At 40.9% G+C, this 20,601-nt stretch overlaps 1 protein-coding gene across 2 annotated transcripts in view; it reads right to left on the reverse strand.

The window, feature by feature from the left end:
* The window catches only part of LOC109623124 (uncharacterized), a 582,257-nt gene that overhangs the window by 153,077 nt on the left and 408,579 nt on the right, over positions 1-20,601 (reverse strand). For both annotated transcript variants that reach the window (XM_029870626.2, XM_029870625.2), the window contains exon 4: positions 7,464-7,600. In XM_029870626.2, the coding sequence (XP_029726486.2) occupies positions 7,464-7,600 (137 nt within the window). The remainder of the gene's footprint in view (positions 1-7,463; positions 7,601-20,601) is intronic.

Raw genomic sequence — 20,601 nt, forward strand, 5'->3', positions numbered from 1 at the left:
TTTCTCTGAAGACACCAAATGAGTATCTCGACATCTCGACGAGCTAGAGGTTTTTTCCATGTATTTTCAGTCCTGCCCTAAGGGGATTCAGGTGGCCAAAAATCGAAAATTGACTTCATTCAATTTGAGATTTACCTTCGGTAATTGAAAGTAGACCACTTGGACCAATAAACCCAAGAATATTAGTTTGATAATCCCAATGCTTATCAAGATATTGGTAGCAGAATGAGACCATTGCCGATTTTTGGTAAAACGATTGTAATGTTCAACTTTACATATCTTTGGCTTGAATGAAAAATGTCATACTTTTAAAGTAGTTTCTAAAAGCCTGCTTATAAACCGAGTGACGTATCACACGTAGAAATGTTAATTGTTAAACTATTAAATATTACCACATTAAAATAATCCATTTTTTTTCCATACAGACCGTTCCATACAAAAAAAGTTTCGCAAGGTTTCGCTTCGGGACTACTTCTACGTCTTTGTTTAGGATCCCTGGGAGACATTGAAATCAAATTTGGCTGCTACTAGCTGCTGTTCTGCAATTCCAATCAAGTTGTCGGCGTTGATTGAGATATTGCTATATAAAATCACCCTATTGGCCATTAAATACCACTGAGGAAACATTTGGTCGTCATGGTCGCTTTTCTCGGTAGATCAATCATAGTGCAGTCTGAATCTGGTCTTGGATCTCTTAGTGAAGCGTGTTTTTACGAATTGGAATACATTTTGTAAATAGGAACAGAAGTCCTTAAACGCCTAAAAGTATGCAATGCCCTTATAATTTCATGCTGTTTGAAACTGTCGTGTTAAAACAATCTGTTCAGCATGATTTTCATATTTTTCAGGCATAAACCCTACGAATAGGAACAATACATTATGAAACTGACACGAAAATATTTTTGGCCACCTGTTTGTATGGAGCCGCCCCATAGTGGTGTGGTGCGGTTTGTTCCGTTCTTGCTGCGCTTTCGTATCATATCGTAGACAACGTTGTGTGAAAGGTGGCTCGTTTCCAATTCAATTTGATTGATTTTTGCACATTGCAGATTACGCTGGTTTTCATAAATATGTGACCAACACGATTCACAAAATGTTACCTTTACAATTATTATACAAGCTTTTGCGTCAGATTATTATAAGCAATTTGTTTAATGCTAGATGTAGGAAATGATTGGAAATAGTGTGTTCTAGTTGTTAGAAATTAATATACTTCACGCGTCGCGTTCATAACAGGTATAACTGTGGGGGTTGCTGGAGCAATCCCTGAAGAAATTTCTGGAGGAATCACAAAAGCAATTCTTGAAAGAATTACTGAATGAATTTCTGAAGGAATCTCTAGAGGAATGCTGGGAGATTTATTTTTCTATTTTTTCTATTTCTGAGCAAATCCGTTGAGAAATTCCTGGAGCAATTTCTAGAGGAATTTCTGAAAGACTTCCAGGAAAAAACCTCGAAAGAATTCCTGAAGGAATCCGTGGTAGAATCCTTGGAGAAATTTGTGGAGAAATCCCCTGAGGAATCCCTAGAGAAATCCCTGAAATATTCCTGAAGGAATCTCCGGCGGAATTTCTGGAGGAATGCCTAGAAAATTCGTGAAGGTATTTCCTGGAAGAATTTATGAAGAGATCCGTAGAGGATTTTCTGGAAGAACCCTTGGAGAAATTTCTGGAGGATTTCTTGGAGGAATTTCTGAAGGATTTCCTGGCGGAATCCCTGGAGAAATTCATGGAGAAATCCCTGGAGGAATCCTGTGAGAAATTCGCGGAGAAATCTCTGTAGGAATCCCTGAAGCAATTCCTGAAGTATTCCTGAAGAATTTCCTGGAAGAATTTCTGAAAAAATCTCTAGAGTATTTCCTGGAGAAATTCCTTGGAGAAATTGATTACATAACTTCTGAAGGATGTCCAAGAGAAAATCGTCGATCAACTCCTGAAGCAACTCATGGAAGGATTCCTGCAGAAATTCCTTGATAAATCCTGGAGGAATGCCTGGAGATATTCCTGCGGGAATAGCAAGAGGAATTCCTGAAGGAATTCCTGCAGGATTTTCTAGAGGAATTCTTGAAACAATTACTGGATGAATTTCTGGAAGAATCTCTAGAGGAGCTCTGAGAGCAATTTCTAAAAAAATCCCTTGAGAAATTCCTGGAGAAATCCTCGAAGGAATTTCTGATGCAATCCCTGAGGGAATCCTTGGAGAAATCCCTGAAAAAATCCTGGTAGAATTCCTGGAAGAATTGCTGGAGAAAAATCTGCAAGAATTTCTGAAGAAATCCTTGGAAAAATTCCAGAAGGTATTCCTAGAGAAAATCCTGGAAGAATTTCAGATGGAATCCCTGAATGAATTGCTGACAGAATTTCTAAAGGTATTCCTAGATTCTCTTCCTAAAGGAATCCCTGAAGAATTTTCTGGGGTAATTTCTGGAGGAATTCCTCGATAAGACCTTCGGGAAATTCCGGGATGAAATCCTGGATGAATACCTGCATGAACTCCTGGAGGAATCTCAGGAAGAATTCCTGAAGCAATTCTAGGAGATATTCCTGGAAGAACTCCTGAGAAATTCCTGAGGGAATTCCTGGAGGAGTACCTGAATCAATTCCTGGAGGAATATTCCTGGTGGAATTCTTGGAGGAATCCCTGAAACAGGAAGTACTGGAGGAAGTACTGAATTATTTGCTGGAGGAGTTCCTAAAAGAATACAAGGAGGAATTCCTGAAAGAACCCTTCTTAGTTCCTGGGATAATTTTTGGAGGAATTTTTAAAATAAGTTGTTCCAGAAAAAATCACAGCAAGAATTCCCGAGTGAAGCTCTGGAGAAATTCTTGAAGGAATCCCTGGAGGATTTCCTGGAAGAATTCCTGGAGGACCTAGAGGAATGCCTGTTGGGAATCCCGGAGGAATCTCTGGAGAAGCTCCTGGAGGAAACTCTAGAAGAAGTCTTGGATGAATTTCTGTAGGAATTTCTAGAGGGTTCTCTAGAGACATTTCTGCATGAATCCCTGGAAGATTTTTTAGAGGAATCCCTGCAGCAATTCCCAGAGGAATCCCTGGAATAATTCTTTGAGGAATCCCTGAAGAAATTTGTGGAGGAATCACTTGAGGAATTCCTGGAGGAATCACAGGAAGAATTCCTGAAGAAATTGTAGATTCTTGGAGAAATCCTTAAGGAATCCTAAGAAAAGTTCGTGGAGGAACTCCTTGAGGAATCCCTGTAGCAATTCTAAAGAAATCCCTGTAGGAGTTCCTAAAGAAACCCCAGTAGGAATCCTGGAAGCAATTCCAAGAGGCATTTCTAACGGAATCCAGTCCCTGGAGGAAGTACTGGATTAATTCCTGGAGGAGTTCTTGAAAGAATTCCAAGAGAAATTCCTGAAGGAATTCTAAAAAGAGTTCCTGGGGGAACCCTTGGAGGAATTTTCAAAATAATCGTCTCACTTTACCCACTTCCCATCGTTTTCTTTTTTAACGGATTATCCAAATATTCTTTTGTTTGCAAATTTCTCCCTCATGGTGCTCGCATCGTTTTTAGTCCTGCTTGACGTTTGCTCACTACCGCCATCTACTCAGTGGGTTTGCGAAACACAGCGTAATTAGCATTGGGCGATTATGCCTTTGTGGCGATGAATCTATTCAAACTTTGTTCCTAGTGATACGTCTGTTTGGCTGTGTTAACAGCTTCCGTATTGCACCATAAACAGATGGATTTTGCCACATTCCCACTGAAAACGACCAAAATGCTTGGGTGGTCCACTTCACTTCCACATCCCCTGTAGTTACGTAGACATTATTTAAAATCTCTTTGAATTTACGTTTGCACGTTTAAACGTTTGAATAACGTAGAAGTGGCTCAAGACTACGCGCAGCAGTCAGCAATGGCCCTACCAACGGAAGAGCAGCTTGGCGCAGCTACACTTGAAGATGGCTGGAGGGACATCCGATCCGCCATAGGTAGTACCTCGGCTACAGCACTAGGCTTCGCGACTCCGAATCACAGAAACGACTGGTACGACGGTGAATGTGAACAGTTGAAAAACGAGAAGAATGCAGCATGGGCGAGAATGCTGCAACACCGTACGAGAGCGAATGAGGCACGTTACAAACAGGCGCGGAACAGGCAGAACTCAGTCTTCCGGATGAAGAAGCGCCAGCAGGAAGATCGAGATCGCGAAGCGATGGAAGAGCTGTACCGCGCTAAGGACACACGAAAGTTCTACGAGAAGCTGAACCGCTCGCGCAGAGGCTTCGTGCCACAAGCTGACATGTGCCGAGATAATCACGGGAATATTCTCGCGAGCGAGCGTGAGATGGTTGAGAGGTAGCGGCAGCATTACAATGAGCACCTCAATAGTGGTAATCACATTCCAATGTATGCGTGCCGTTTTTGTAGATGTAGTTGTGAAACTGTGAGGAAAACATTTGCACTCTTACGCCGGTCGTTAGTTTCATCATTATTTATCCGTTTTACCCAATTCGATTGGGTAATATTTCCATATGCAATCTGAATAGCCTTTGAATAGGCATGCAATTTTGTATGAGGAAAAACTCGCGCTAGTGTTTGTGTGTTGAAATGTCACTTATCTCTATGGCGACGTTGCAAGTACCGAAGGTGGCGTGGTGTTACAGATCTAGGAGTACGTGCGCAGGATGAAAGATTTCGAGCCCCCAACCTCCAAGAGATTGAGGAGGCGGTAAGCCGGTTGAAGAACAACAAAGTCGCTGGCATTGGCGAATCTAGCTTTTTCTTTTTTCTTGCTCATTCTCCTAAACAAACACGAGAAAGAGCGGGATGCAAAGGGGTGCCGCGGCACCCATTTCCATCCTTCTCTTTCTCGTGTTTGTTTAGGAGAGTGAGCAAGAAAAAAGAAAAAGCTAGATTCGCCAATGGTCGCTGGAGCAGATCAACTACCAAGCGAGTTACTAAAATACGGTGGAGCAGCATTGGTGAGAGCACTACACTGGGTCATTACCAAGATTTGGGAGGAGGAAGTATTGCCGGAGGAGTAGATGGAAGGTATCGTGTGTCCCATCTACAAAAAAGGGCGACAAGTTGGATTGCAGGAACTATCGCGCGATCACACTACTGAGCGCTGCCTACAAGATACTCTCTCAAATTTTATGCCGCCGACTATCACCGATTGCAAGAGAGTTCGTGGGACAATATCAGGCTGGATTTATGGGTGAACGCGCTACAACGGACCAGATGTTCGCTATCCGCCAGGTGTTGCAGAAATGCCGCGAATACAGCGTGACCACACATCACTTGTTCATCGATTTCAAATCGGCGTATGATACCAGCGATCGAGACCAGCTATGGCAGATTATGCACGAATACGGATTCTCGGATAAACTGATAGGATTGATCAAGGCGACGATGGATCGAGTGATGTGCGTAATTCGAGTATCATGGACACTCTCGAGTCCCGAATCTCGCAGAGGGTTACGGCAAGGTGATGGTCTTTCGTGCTTGCTGTTCAACATTGAGTTAGAGGGTGTAATTAGGAGAGCGGAGATAAACACGAGTGGAACGATTTTCACGAAGTCCGTTCAGCTGCTTGGTTTTGCTGATGATATTGATATTATAGCTCGTAAATTTGAGACGATGGCGGAAACGTACATCCGACTAAAGAGTGAGGCCAGACGAATCGGATTAGTCATTAGTGTATCGAAGACAAAGTACATGATGGCAAAGGGCTCCAGGGAGGAATCACCGCGCCCGCCACCCCGAATTTCTATCGACGATGATGAAATCGAGGCGGTTGAAGAATTTGTGTATTTGGGCTCACTGGTGAACGCTGACAACGACATCAGCAGAGAAACTCTACGATCGAACAAAGTTCACCGTCACAAGAAGTTAACTATCTACAAAACGCTGATTAGACCGGTAGTCCTCTATGGGCACGAAGCATGGACCCTGCGTGTAGAGGACCAACGCGCCCTTGGAGTTTTCGAATGGAAGGTGTTGCGTACCATCTACGGCGGAGTGCAGATGGAAGACGGGACTTGGAGAAGGTGAATGAACCACGAGCTGCATCAGCTGCTGAGAGAACCAACCATCGTCCACACCGCGAAAATCGGGAGGCTACGGTGATTGCCGGGTCACGTCATCAGGATGTCGGATAGCAACCAGACTAAAATGGTTCTCGAGAGTCATCCGACTGGTACAAGAAGACGTGGTGCGCAGCGAGCTAGGTGCGTCGACCAAGTGGAGGACGAGCTGCGGACCCAACGCAGAGTGCGGAACTGGAGACACACTACCATGGACCGAGTAGAATGGAGACGATGTACAGCAGAGGCCACCCAGGCCTTAGTCTGATCGGTAAGTATGTATGGGGCTGCCATCTTAGGTATAGCTTCCAGTGGAGGAGCATTTCATACTCAGCCGCTGGATGCCACACCTCCCTGACGAACAGACACTCGGGGCGTACCTCCTCAATCTAGCTGAAGTCAGCAGGACAACAGTGCCCAGGCTGCACTACCGGCTAAGCACACAACACTTAGCTGAAGGTTTTTTGTCATCGAATGATCCATGGAGACGGTTTTCTAATTGAAATTTCTGTTTCTATAATTAAAAGTCGAAACAAGGTTCCTCTGTACCAGAGCGGAGGCGAATAACCTACACCCTTTCGGGTGGTGACAATCGCTTAAACCTCAATCAGCCACGCAGCATCCTCGCACAGCGAGTGCAACATTCTCTCTTTAATTAAAACTTGATTAAACTTCAAAAGGCTTTCGGTTCAACCGCGATCGAAAATTGCCACTTTTTCCAACGCGTTGAGTTACCTCCACCTACCGCGTTTTTGTTCGTTTATTCCAACTTGCAAGCGAAAATTCTGCACCCACAAAAAAGAGACGTCTACACCATCGGGCCATCGCACTAGCCAGAGCAAGGCGCGTTGACAGTGATGAAAAAAGTTGATCCTGCTGATGGAGGAACGCAATCCTAGTTGGAGGAAGGGAACTGGTGCATCATCGGGTGAAAACGAGGCTACGAGGAGGCCGCATTGTTGCAACTTTTTCCATTGATTGTCGTCGGCCCGGCACCGGCACCGCACAGCCGGGCAAGTATCCGACCAACCAACAAATAACGTGTCCAATGAGGTGATACTGAGCGAGTGATTAGTTTTCGATGGCAGTTGAAGTGCAGCATTTGCTTGGTGGTTGGTGGTATGGAGTTTTGTGCTGGGAGTTGGAAGGACAAAGTTTTGTTGGAAAATTGGAAACTTTTCAACCAGATTAAATCTGGCCTGGCGTCGGTTAGTGTTGCGATGAGTTTTGGACGTCGAGTCTATTCTGTGGAAGTGTATTTATCAACTGAATATACTGAATTGTATATTTACTGAAATAGGAAAACAAATTATTTGAAACGTTTTCAAACACATTTTTGACTTTTTAGAATTAAATACCTTCAGAATTACTAAACTTTAAGTAATTATTCGGATCACAAATTTATGATAACTCACTTGAACAATGTCACCATTGTTTCCACCAGCGGCCGTAAATGTCAGAATACACACATATGGTATGCGATCCTCCTTGGGCCGGTGCAGCTCCAGATCGTACGTCAGTCCAATATTTCCATAGTAGGTCCGATTGCATCCTGCGAAAGAATGAAAAATAAATTTATTAGCGCGGTATTGTGCTGAAATGGTTTGTTTATCATGAAAGGGAGAACAATAACCCCCCAACAATGACCGGATTTGCACCGATTGCAACCTATGAATTTAATTCCTACTCGTTACGAACAGGTGAGTAAATCACATTTTTTTTCCCCCGTCGCCGTAAATATGAAAAACCCGAATTTGCCCACCAAGCGGTAATGGCGCCTTTCTCGTACTTTTGAAAACACATTTCAACAAAACTCAAGTTGATGAATATCGGACATTCATACCTTAAACAAAAAACCATTTCGTGGCACTAGACATGATGTCGTTGATCTAGCTTTGATGTTTGAGCCTCAAACCGCTATCTTGAATTTTGACCCGCCAATTTGAATTTAATTCCGCCATCTTGGATATTCTGATCGCCATTTTTCGACTGCGGACATCTTCCTCATACCAAACATACCAATATTCAATGGTTTTAGAGCCTTGAACTTCATTAGACAGCTACCATCTTGAATTTGGAGCCGCCATTTTGGATACTCTGGTGACTATTTTTGGAGCCCAGACTTTTTCCTTATACCAAATAAACCCATATTACATGGTTTTAGGGCCTAAACCTCAATTGAACAGCCGCTATCTTGAATTATGAGACGCCATCTTGGATTTTAGATAGCCATCTTGGATATTCTGTTCGTCATTTTTGGACTCCTCATACTAAATATACCCATATTGCATGGTTTTAGGGCCTAAAACTCCATTAAATAGCCGTCATCTTGCATTTGGAGCCACCATCTTGGATTTTATTTAAATCGCCATTTTGGATATTCAGGTCATCATTTTCGTAGTCCAGACTTCTTCCCTATACAAAAAAAAACATATTGCATGGTTTTAGGCCTAAACCTCCATTAAACAGCCGCCATCTCGAATTTTCAGACGCCATCTTGGGTATTTTGGTCGTGATTTTTGAACTCCGGACACCTCCCTACACCAAATATACCCATATTGTATGGTTTTAGAGCCCAAAATACCATTAATCAGCCGCCATCTTGAATTTGTAGCCGCCATCTTGGATTTTATATCGCCATCTTGGATCGTCATTTTTGGACTCCGTACATCTTTCTCATACCAAATATACCCATATTGCATGGTTCTAGGGCCAAAAACTCCATTATACAGCCGCCATCTCGAAATTTGGGCCGCCATCTTGGATTTTAGACCGACATCGTGGAATTTCCGGTCTCCGGCACAAAATTCGTCAACCATGCTAAAGGTTTCAAAAATCGCCGCAGTCTGATGTGTCGCATGATAAGGCTTGGTTCAGTTTTGTATACGGCCAGTTCTACTTCTACCGGTGTTGGTCCGGATCACTAAAATGGCCATAACTCCGGAACGCCTTGACCGATCCGAACCATTTTAAATAGCGGTAAAATTCCGGTTCGATTCGAGCTATAAAAATGAGTGAACTTTTTTTACGCACAGACATACATACATACACACATACATACACACATACATACACACATACAGACATCATCTCAATTCGTCGAACTGAGTTGATTGGGTATATGTGACTTGACCATCCGAGCCTTCTATCGAAATTTCATTTTTGAGTGAACATATAGCCTTTTAGTACACTTTGGTGTACGAGAAAGGCAAAAAATGATACACAGGTATACCTCGATTTAGTGAACCCTCGATTATAGAGACCCTTGATTTTATGTACATTTTACCTCTTTAACCCGTAAACACCCAGGACAATCTTCTTTTGGTAGAAATGCAATATCTTCTTTGATTAAAAATATTGTACCCTGGAGTCTTTTTTATAGTCAAGGGGAATAGTTGTGCTAAGAAATGCATGGTACGTCCCCCCTTTTGCACCCTCACCCTTTGCTGGTAGCCGACAATACGTGGCTTTTTTGTGTTTCTTTCTAAAACACGGTGTGTCTGGTAGAACAAAATTATTTAAAAAAAATCGGTATCGCTAAGACACCCACCAAACGAAAGCTGAAGGTCCCACCTTTCATTTGAGGCTAAAACAAGAAAGTTCTATCGGCGGTCCTAGAACATTTTTTTTTTTTCAAAAATTTATTACTATAAGGACACATTCCACGCACTTCTACACCGCGGTTTTTGAACTTCATTGAACGATATTTCCGGGCTCCTGCTGTCGATTTTGATTCTTTTTGCACCAAAATGAAGATAATTACCTATATTCTTCTAATAGTACCTGAAACTTTGAAAACAGCTTCTAGAAAGTGTGAGATATAAGATGTACTGCATAAAGCTGTGGAAAGGAGATTGATCACAGCAGGCGATATAGCGCATTTGAATGTGATGCGAACTGTCAAGCAGACAATGTTAGCATCCCTGCTTGCGTAGCAACAACTCCAGGCGTCACCCAACCGCGTTCACTCTTGCCACTTGCGAACCGACGTCAGCCTGGGTAAGTTGTGTGTGCTGCACGTGAGGGGTGATTCCTTCCCAGTGAAATACTAAACTCCACATTGGCGAATTCCTGCCAGTTTTTTTTCGTTTAATTGAGGAAATGGAACCTATATTTTTGCTGGGAGGAATCACCCTTCAATGTGCATGCATTAGTGAACAAGTGAGGGAAACACAAAACCCATATGTGAAAAGAGGAAGTTCGGTGTGATATTTTTCGAGGACGTAGCTCCCGCTGGAGCATGCCTGCGGAAAACTGTTTGTGCATGGGTAATTATTGACGGGAAAGAGTGTGAAAGTGCAACAAAAGAACAAATTCCAGCAGCGCTAGAGTGATCGAATTGTTTTGTTTTGTGCTTACAGCGTGTTGTTTGTCGTGGAGGAAGACTCCCGGCAATGTCCGCTTACGAAAAGCTAGGTTAGAAAGATCCCGTTGTTTTGCTACGAGCAAATGTCGGATCGGAAGCTTACAGCGTGTTGTTTGTCGTGGAGGAAGACTCCCGGCAATGCCCGCTTACGAAAAGCTAGGTTAGAAAGATCCCGTTGTTTTGCTTCGCGCAAATGTCAGATCGGAAGCTTACAGCGTGTTGTTTGTCGTGGAGGAAGACTCCCGGCAATGTCCGCTTACGAAAAGCTAGGTTAGAAAGATCCCGTTGTTTTGCTTCGCGCAAATGTCGGATCGGAAGCTTACAGCGTGTTGTTTGTCGCGAAGAGAGAGTTCCAGCAATTTCCGCTGACGAAAAGCTAGATTGGAAAGATCCCGTTGTTTTACTTCGCGCAAATATCGGATTGGAAATTTGCATCGTGTTGTTTGTCATGGCAGATAAACATTGGCAATGTACGCAAAAAAATATTAGAAAAATCACGTAGCTTTGATTCGTGCAAATGTGGTATCGAATGGTTACAATATATTATTTATCAAAGAGTGTCGTCAATGTTGGCTGGCCAGAAGAAGGATTATGTTAATGCAGTTTGTTTTCTGTGACTAGTGTTCCAATGAATGGCAAGGCAATAAACTTTATCTATAATGTATTTTATCAGATATCTCGAATTTAAACGACGTAGCAATGGGATAAATTTGGGTATAAAATTAAATAAAGACTCAAAGAACAAGATTTTTTTGTGGATCACCCAGTACCAAAACGGTAATTTCTTTTAAATACTACAAGTATAGATTAGAGCATTACCAACATAACTAACGAAATGGGATACAATTTGTAAGCATCGCCTTAAAAATTATTTCGCTAGCAAGGACGGCTGTATCGAGCGACCCCGAACGAGAGAAAGAGAGAGAGAGATGATGACGTCACTGTGCAAGCTCCTATTGCTCGTCGGAAAATATCATTCCCACAATTAAGCACTAAAATGTTCGAGCTATTTTGAAAAAATTAGCGGCAGCATAGTCAGAATGGTACCTCACAATGAAACTGTATTCGGTAGCTTCATGGCAGCAATTGCAACGTATGAGATGATGTAATATAACAGTAACTTATTGCCCGTTGTTATGATTTATAGATACCGACGCAAATGATTAGGCTCATTTTCAGCGTAGGTGCGTTATAAATGTTTGCTTACAATGCAAAACTATCACTTAATGTGTACCTAGCAATACAGCGTAAAATATTCACCAGGACGCGGTCTGGTTTTATATCTGTGGGCCCACGCAACTAATTTTCGCGCAGAAGTCTAAACAGGTGGAATCTCCGCAATATGTTAAATCGTTGTAAGTAAACACTCCAAATTGAGATACGGAAATTCATTTTTTTTTTGTTAAAAATGTGTAAAATTTCTTTAGAGTAGAAGGAGGATGTGAGATATAAGATGTACTGCATAAAGCTGTGGAAAGGAGATTGATCACAGCAGGCGATATAGCGCATTTGAATGTGATGCGAACTGTCAAGCAGACAATGTTAGCATCCCTGCTTGCGTAGCAACAACTCCAGGCGTCACCCAACCGCGTTCACTCTTGCCACTTGCGAACCGACGTCAGCCTGGGTAAGTTGTGTGTGCTGCACGTGAGGGGTGATTCCTTCCCAGTGAAATACTAAACTCCACAGAAAGTAGCAATTTTCTTGGCGTTCGGTCAAAATTCGTCATTTTTTTGCGATGGTGTCCCGTTACGCTGTATTTCTTGTTTTCTTTCGAAGTACAAAGGTCCAATTCCCAATTAGAAAGCATAAACTGTATCTTCTATCCAAATCTGATCGTTTGATATGCTGGTTGGTATGTATATGACAACATATCAATTTTTGGAAGCAAAAGATTGATTCTCGCTCAAAACGTAACGCGTGGAATGTGTCTAAGACTTGCATTTTCTTCCTTTCAACCTTGAGTGTAACCTAATGGGCTCATATGAAGTCGCTCATTAGTAACGTATCATATTAATAGAGTAAACGGTAAAAACATATTCAAAATTTTCCATACAAAATGTTGTCTAGACAAGTGTAAAAAAATATATAAGGGAGTTGTAATAGAATTTTACCAATATTTAGATATGTGTTAACCATCTTCTCCTTATTGACATGTAGAAGAAGTTATTTCGACTGCCATTCTCCTCGTTTTTATCGACAGTGCCAAATGTTCGAAAAGTTTTACAGTCGTAGTAGGCCATGACTTGGATGTCAATAAAAATATAACGATCAACAAAGTAGCTCGGATAAAATGACCACGTTCCATTATAGGCCGGTATACGTTCATTTTGTGCCCCTTTCTGGTACTTGTAAAAGTAATTAACATTTTTCGCTAATTTGAAGGATTGCTGTTTAGTATAGCATTAGGTATTGAATCATAAAAAATAAAGGAAATTCAATTTCAACATAAGTTTGCTCCAAACTTTTAGAGAAACAACTATGACATGAAATCATAAAGTCACGATGAAAACCGTACCAAGGTGTGCGTGCTGTGTTCGAAGAAGCTTTTTCTGCAACCATCAATATCATCGAAGGTAGTTGATATTCACAGATTTAGATATTTGTTTTAGATGACTGAGCATACAAATAAAAGACAGAATAAAATAGAAAAGTCCCAATTTGTTTTTATTTGTATTAGCAGGTGATTGAGATTATTAATCAACTTTTTCTGAAATATACCAGATATAGAAGTTGGTATTATCCCACGATAATATATCGCAATTACTCATTTAAAGTTTATTCGTTCAATGATGAGATCATACCCTTTAGAATTACTCTCTTTATGTTTAAATATAATTTGAGTCTTCTACGCAGAGTATTGATATTTGCTGTAATTGCGAAATATGTAGTGCTGCAAGAACTACAGTTTCTTCTTTATTTAAGAGCAAACGCGGCAGACCTAGCACTACTACCGATGATGCAAAAAGATAGTGCTCGTTGCAGTTCTGCTAAAGATGCAAAAGGGAGATTTCATGTTTGCATTGAAAATGTAATCACTGTACTCCATTCTCCTGCAGCAGTACAGTAAATACATTTTTGATACGAAAATATCAGTATTGGACGAGAAAACCACTTTAGATTTTTTCAATAATTGTGTTAATGACGGCCTTGAGAACAAAAAAATCTCGGATAACAATTAGATATTATGAAAAAGTACCTATTTTACCAAAAAACTAAATAAATCAAAGCAATTTTTATTCAAGTTTTGCTCCATTATTTAAGGACCGCCTTTCTCAAATCATGTGTCGTGACCCACCTGCCCCATTAGAAATAGACGCGTTTTAAAGATTTGATTCCAGAAAATATCGAGTTGCGGCCATCTTAGGATTCTAGAAAGAGTATGTCGTCTTGAAATTAATTGTAGTATCTTAGCATCTGACATCGTGGCCTTAAGGATGTTTTTCACTTAAAACAGCTCAGTCAAATAAATTGGCAATGTTTTGTGCCTAGAGATTTGTAGAACTTGTTTATAAAGTAAAAGTATCAATAACATGTTCAGTTTACAGTTTTAGCCTATTCATGGTATTTAGAACACACAGCCATTCCCTTATTTTCACAGACAAGAAGACGTAACTCTTAGAGAAAATTCATTAATTTTTTTTGCTATCTTGTTCATGAACATGCATCCACCTATTGGTAGAACCGCGCGAGACACTGTCGGCCATGATGGGATGCGATTTGACGTTTGCCTAACACGCACACTTTTATACATGTCTCCTGTAAGTTTCGTTTGTATCATTCAGCAACGTGTACACTTGCAAACATCAAAGCGATGAAACATTAGCACCTCTGGTGAAAGAATCGCGGAAATCAAACGAAATTTAAATTCATCGTTAAATGCATGTGCCAAGCCCTATTAAAGAGTGTTACGTCTGTTTGTCTGTGCTTATATCGTGCATTGCTCAATAGAGAAAATAATAAAATTCTTTAAATAATTGAAAGTTTTGTCAAATGCAATCTATAAGGATGAACACGGTGATTTAACAATAATTACGAGTATTAGAGCATGATACGGCACACATGTAAATTGAAATTAGAACTCATCATGTCCACCTGCTTGAAACTATTACATTTTTTAAGCTTTACTGCCCAGAACCACGAAACTGACTACTGTTTACTGTTTTTTATTAACATGGGACTATTATGCTTTTGTGGGAAGTGTAATTAGCATCAAATAAAAAATCTTCCGTCGGAAAGCCATGTTGGCAATGGACAAACTGTTTTTCGTTATTACTTAGTACTTCGGGAAAATACAAAAAATATCACACTATTTCAAAAAAAAAAAAAAATTGTTCTAGACCCGCCGATAGAACTTTCTCATTTAAGTCTCAAATGAAAGGTGGGACCCTTAGCTTTCGTTTGGTGGGTATTTTAGCGATACCGATTTTTTTTAAATAATGTTGTCCACCAGACACACCGTGTAAAACTCTACATGTTTTTGCTCAAATTTTATCGGTTTGAATGATCCTTGACATGACCACCCAAAACAGTCTGTTGAAGGTTCCATCTCAGAGCTATTCTAAGGCCTCCAAAGTACTCCGAAGTTTATGTCAGATATCCAACATTCTAAACCAAATTTTATAAACGATGAATGATTACAGCGCATAGTCTACGGTACTCAAAAAGCCTCAAGCACCCCTAGAAAATTCATGATACAGGAATTGAGTAATCGTGGTCATCCAAAGTACTGTGGAATTCATTTTCTTATGATCTACTGGTCTACCATCATTTGTGTTCATTCTGTTTGAGAAATTTAGTCACGTTGGTGACTTTTAGACCTCGTAATGCCACGAGCAACTCGATATTGTGGTAGTTGGGAATTTCGTGGCCTCCAATACATTTTGAAGTTCGGGTTACAATACCTACATACTGTATCATGCTTTAATTGTAACAAATATTTGTGGAATGTAGTCTATACTGCTGATGGAGCCCCAGTGCACAACTAAAATGCTTTTGGTACATTCACGGGATATCCCAGGCTTTCCAAACTATTCTGGAATTAGGACTTTCAAGGTCTACAGGCTCTACTCTTGTTTCTCTTCACTCTATCAGCATAATTCTTTCACGATTGTGTCCAAAATAATAATCTAGGTCATCCAAGCTATTCTGGAATTAAGTTGTTCAAGGTCAGTAGGCGCGTCTCTTGTTTCTCTTTTCTCTATCAGGAAAATTCTTTCCTAATTCTGTTGTACTCCAAGACTTCTGCCAGGAATTTTATCCAAGATCCCCTCCAGGAATTTATCCAGGAAAACCTTCAAAAATTCCTCAATGAATTCCACCAGCATCCACTGTAAACTCCTCCAGTAATTCCTCCAGAAATTATTTCTGTCATTACTCCAAAAATTCCTCCGGGAATTCTTTGAAAGTCCATCCAGGAATTTCTTTTAAAATTAATCTAGGAATTACACAAAATCTACTTCACAAATTACACCAGGGATTGCTCCAGGAATTACTCCAAGAATTTATCTCAGGATTGTTCCGAGAATTTCTCCAGGGATTTTTTCAGAAATTTATTATATCCCATAAACATTCCTCCAGAAAATCTTTCAAGAATTCGTCAAGAAATTACTTCCAGAATGCCTTCAGGGATTCCTCCAAGAATATTTCCAAAAGTCCCTTGAAAAAATCCTTCAGGAATTTCTCCAAGACGTTTGCCAAAAATTCCTCAAAGAATCCCTCCAGGTATTCCTCTAAGAATTTTTGCCAATAATTCCTCCCAAAAATCCTCCAAGAATTCCTCCAGAAATTTCTCGATAAATACTTCGAAAATTCTTCCAGTTATTCCTCCAAGACTTCTGCCAAGAAATTCTCCAAGCATTTCTTCAGGAATTACTTAAAGAATTCCTCACCTCAAAATTCTCCAGTAATTCTTCCAGAAATTATTTCTGTCATTACTCCAAAAATTCCTCCGGGAAGTCCCACCAGGAATTCCTTTAGAAATTAATCTAGGAATTCCACAAAAACTACTTCAGGAAAAACACCAGAGATATCTCAAGGTATTACTCCAAAAATTTATCTCGAGATTGTTCCGAGAATTTTTCCAGGCATTTTTTCACAAATTTATTATATCCTCCCAAGTATCCTCCAGAAATTGCTCCAGAAATGCCTACAGGAATCCATCCAGGAATTTCTCCAGGAATTCCCTCAGGAATTCCTCCAAGTATTCCTCCAGAAATTCTTTCACGAATTCCTCAAGAATTCCAAAGAATTCTTCCAAATTCTTCCAAAAATTCCTCCAAAAAATCCTTCAGGAATTTCTCCAAGACTTTTGCCAAAAATTCCTCAAAGAATCCCTCCAGGTATTCCTCCAAGAATTCCTGCCACTAATTCCTCCAAGAATTCCTCTAGGAATTTCTTGAGGAATTTCTCGATAATTCTTCCAGTAATTCCTTTAAGAATTCTACCAAAAATTTCTACAAGAATCCCTCCAGGAATTTCTTCAAGAATTTCTGCAGATGTTCCTCTAAAACTTCTGCCAAAAATTTCTCAAAGAATCCCTCTAGGTATTCCTCCTCCACAAGAAATTCTCCAAGCATTCCTCCAGAAACACCTACAAGAATTTCTCCAGGAATTCCATGAATGCCTTCAAGAATCTCTCTTGGAATTTCTCCAGAAATTCCTCGAAGAATTCCTACAGAGGCCTGCTAGAAACCCTACAGAAATTACTGCAGGGTTTCTTCCTGGATTGCTTTCAGCCATTTCTCCAGAAATTTGTCAAGAAATACAGAAATTTCTTTACGAATTCCTCCAGGAACTTCTTCAGAAATTCTTCGAAGAATTCTGCCAGGAATTTCCCCAGAGATTTTCAGAGTTTTTTTTCTAGAACTTCTCCAGAAATTTCTCCATGAATGCTTCAGGATCCATCAGGAAACCTTTGGAAAATACTCCTGGGATTGCTCTAAGAAATCCTTCAGGGATTTACTCAGAAAATCCTCCAAAAGTTTCTTTAAGAATTACGCCAAAAATTCCTCTCTAAATTTCTCCAAAAATTCCTTTAGGAATTTTTTTAAAAGTCCCTCCAGGTATTCCTTTGAAAAAAAATCAAGGAATTCCACATAAACTACACAGGAATTACACCAGGGATTACTCCAAAAATTACTCTAAACATTTATCTCGGGATTGTTTTGAGAGTTTCTCCAGTGATTTTTTCAGAAATTTATTATATCGTCCAGAAATTGCTCCAGAAATGCCTATAGGAATTCCTCCTGAAGTTTCTCCAGGAATTCCCTCAATTCTTTCAGAAATTTTTCCAAGCATTCCTCCAGAAATTCTTTCAAAAACTCCCCAAGGAATAACTTCCAGAATTTCTCCAGGAATTTCTCCAAGAATTCTTCCAAAAGTTCCTCCAAAAAGTCCTTCAGGAGTTTCTCCAAGACTTTCGCCAGAAATTCCTCAAAGAATCCGTTTCGGTATTCGTCCAAGATTTTCTGCCAATAATTCCTCCAAGAATTCCTCCACGAATTTCTAGATAAATTCCTCGAAAACAAGTTCAGTAATTCCTCCAAGAGTTCTACCAAAAATTCCTACAAGAATCGCTCCAGAAATTCCTTCAAGAATTTCTTCAGATATTCCTCTAAAACTTCTGTCAACAATTCCTCAAAAAATCCCTCTAAGCATTCTTCCACATAAAAATCCCCATTAAGTCCTCCAAGACTTCTGCCAAGAAATTCTCCAAGTGTTTCTCCAGGAATTTCTCCAAGAGTTTATCCAGGAATTCCTCAAGGGATGCCTCCAAGAATCCCTCCTGAAATTCCTCGAAGAATTCCTACAGAAGCCTGCAGGAAATCCTACAGAAATTACTGCATGGATTCCTCCGAGATTTATTTCAGACATTTCTCCAGAAATTCCTCCAGGAATTCGTCAAGAAATTTTTCAAGGAATTCCTACAGAAATTATTTCAGGAATTCTTCCAGGAACTTCTCCAGAAATTCTTCGAAGAATTCTGCCAGGAATTTCCCCAGGGATTTTCAAAGATTTTTTTTTAAAGAATTTCTCCAGAAATTCCTCCATAGATACCTCCAGGATCCATCAGGAAACCTTTAGAAAATACCCCTGGGATTGCTCTAAAAATCCTTCAAGGATTTTCTCAGAAAATCCTCCAAAAATTTCTTAAAGAATTACGCCAAAAATTCCTCTCAAAATTTCTCCAGGAACTCCTTTAGGAATTACTACGGGAATTCCCCCTGGAACTCCTTCAAGACTTCCTCCAGGAATTCCTTAATAAATTCTTTTTGGAAGTATACCAGTAAATCCTACAGGTATTCCCGCAGAAATTACTCCGGAAATCCCTTCAGGAGGTCCTCAAGGAATGCCTCTTAAGGATGCCTCCAAGAATACCTCCAGGAATATGTTTTAAGGAATTCCTTCAAGAATTCATCCAAAAAATCCTTCAGAAATTCCTTCATTTCTTCAAGATTCTTCAGGAAACCTCCAGCAATACCTCAAGAAAATACTTCTGGGTCAACTCTAGGGATTCCTCCTGTGGCATACCACTAGTGCACCCTATGCGCGGAGGTGCGGGTCGGCTGCATTCGCGCACCATCCAACATCGCGACCCGACCACGACCCGACCGCGAATCAATACTCGCGCATCATCGGGCATCGCGACTCCGCGACGTCGCGACGCACAACCGCCCCGACCACGACCCGACCGCGAATCAATACTCGCGCATCATCGGGCATCGCGGCTTCGCGACTCCGCGACGTCGCGACGCACAACCGCGAACGCTCGCCAGCGACACGAAGGTTCGAGCGAGCCAACCGGGCTCGACAGACCTCGTGACCGACGACCGTCCTCTTTCGCATCGCAGCTACCGGACGAACAACACGTGTCGCACGCAACCGGCTTCTCGGTGAGTAACAGCAATCGGCGGAAACTTCCAGACAGAAATTCACACCTCCTAGAATTCCTTTGGGGATTTTTGCAAGATCTGCTCCGAGACTTCTTCCAAGAACTCATCCATGAATTTCTCCAGGATTTACTTCAAGATTTCTGTTTAGAATTTCTCTAGAAATCCCGTCTAGAATTTTTCCAAGAATTCCTCCAAAAATTTCTCTAGAAGTTTCTCCAAAAATTTCATAAAAAATTCCTCCAGGATTTTTTCTAAGAATTCCTCCAAATATTCCTCCAAGACTTCTGCTGAGAATTCCGCCAAGAATCCGTCTAGGAATTTCTCCAGAAATTCTTTCAAGTATTCCTATAGGAACTCTAATAAGAATTTCTCTTAGACCTGCTCCAATACTTCTGTCAAAAATTCCTCCAATAATCGCTCCAGGTATTGCCGCAAACATTTGAAGTATGTTTTGGCTATGTACGTGTAATTGACAAATTGAGAGATTAATTTGTGAAAAAATACCACTTGTTTAGGTGGGATTTAAACCCACGACTCCGTTATCGCTAGTCCGGCGCCGTAACCAACTAAGCCTCATAACAAGTTACGATTCTGCGGAATAGAAAGTCAAACTGGATTAGATATAGCACCTTGGCCAGGTCCGTATTACACAACTTTATTTCTCCTTCGGCGCTTCCATGTCAGTCTCCCGCACTCTCGCGGCCTGCGAACAACAAGTGTGAGCGTATTGTTTTTTTTTTTTTAGAATTGAAGCTTAACTGACACAAACTTCGTCACAAACCACCTGATCGGTGCAAGCCAAGTATGTTTTGAGTATGGTTGTATTCCTAGTCGTAGTTTCTATTGGAATTCCTAGGGGAATCACTGGAGAAATTCCTGGAGGAATCCCTGGAGGAGTACCTAAAGTAATTCCTGAAGGAAACTTTAAAGGAATTCAGGGAGGAACCCTTGCAGGAATTCCCGAAGGAATCCTTTGAGGAATTGCGGGAGTAATCCTAGGAGGATCCTGGTGGAATCCCTGTAGAATTTCCTGGCGGATTTCCGGGATGAGTCCCTGCAGGATTTCATATAGAAACCCCTGGGTGAATTCTTGGTTGATTCCTGGAGGAATCTCAGGAGTCATCCCTGGAAAGATTTGAGGTGGCATTCCTTGGACAACTCCTGCAAAAATTCCACAAGGAATCCCTTGAGGAATTTCAGGAGGCATCCCTGTGAGGAATTTCCGGAAAACCCCCTGTAACAATTTCTGGAGGAATTTCGGGATGAATTTGTGGAGGAATTCCTGGAAGAATT

Source organism: Aedes albopictus, chromosome 2 (genome assembly GCF_035046485.1).
Source record: "Aedes albopictus strain Foshan chromosome 2, AalbF5, whole genome shotgun sequence".
In the NCBI taxonomy this organism is placed as follows: domain Eukaryota; kingdom Metazoa; phylum Arthropoda; class Insecta; order Diptera; family Culicidae; genus Aedes; species Aedes albopictus.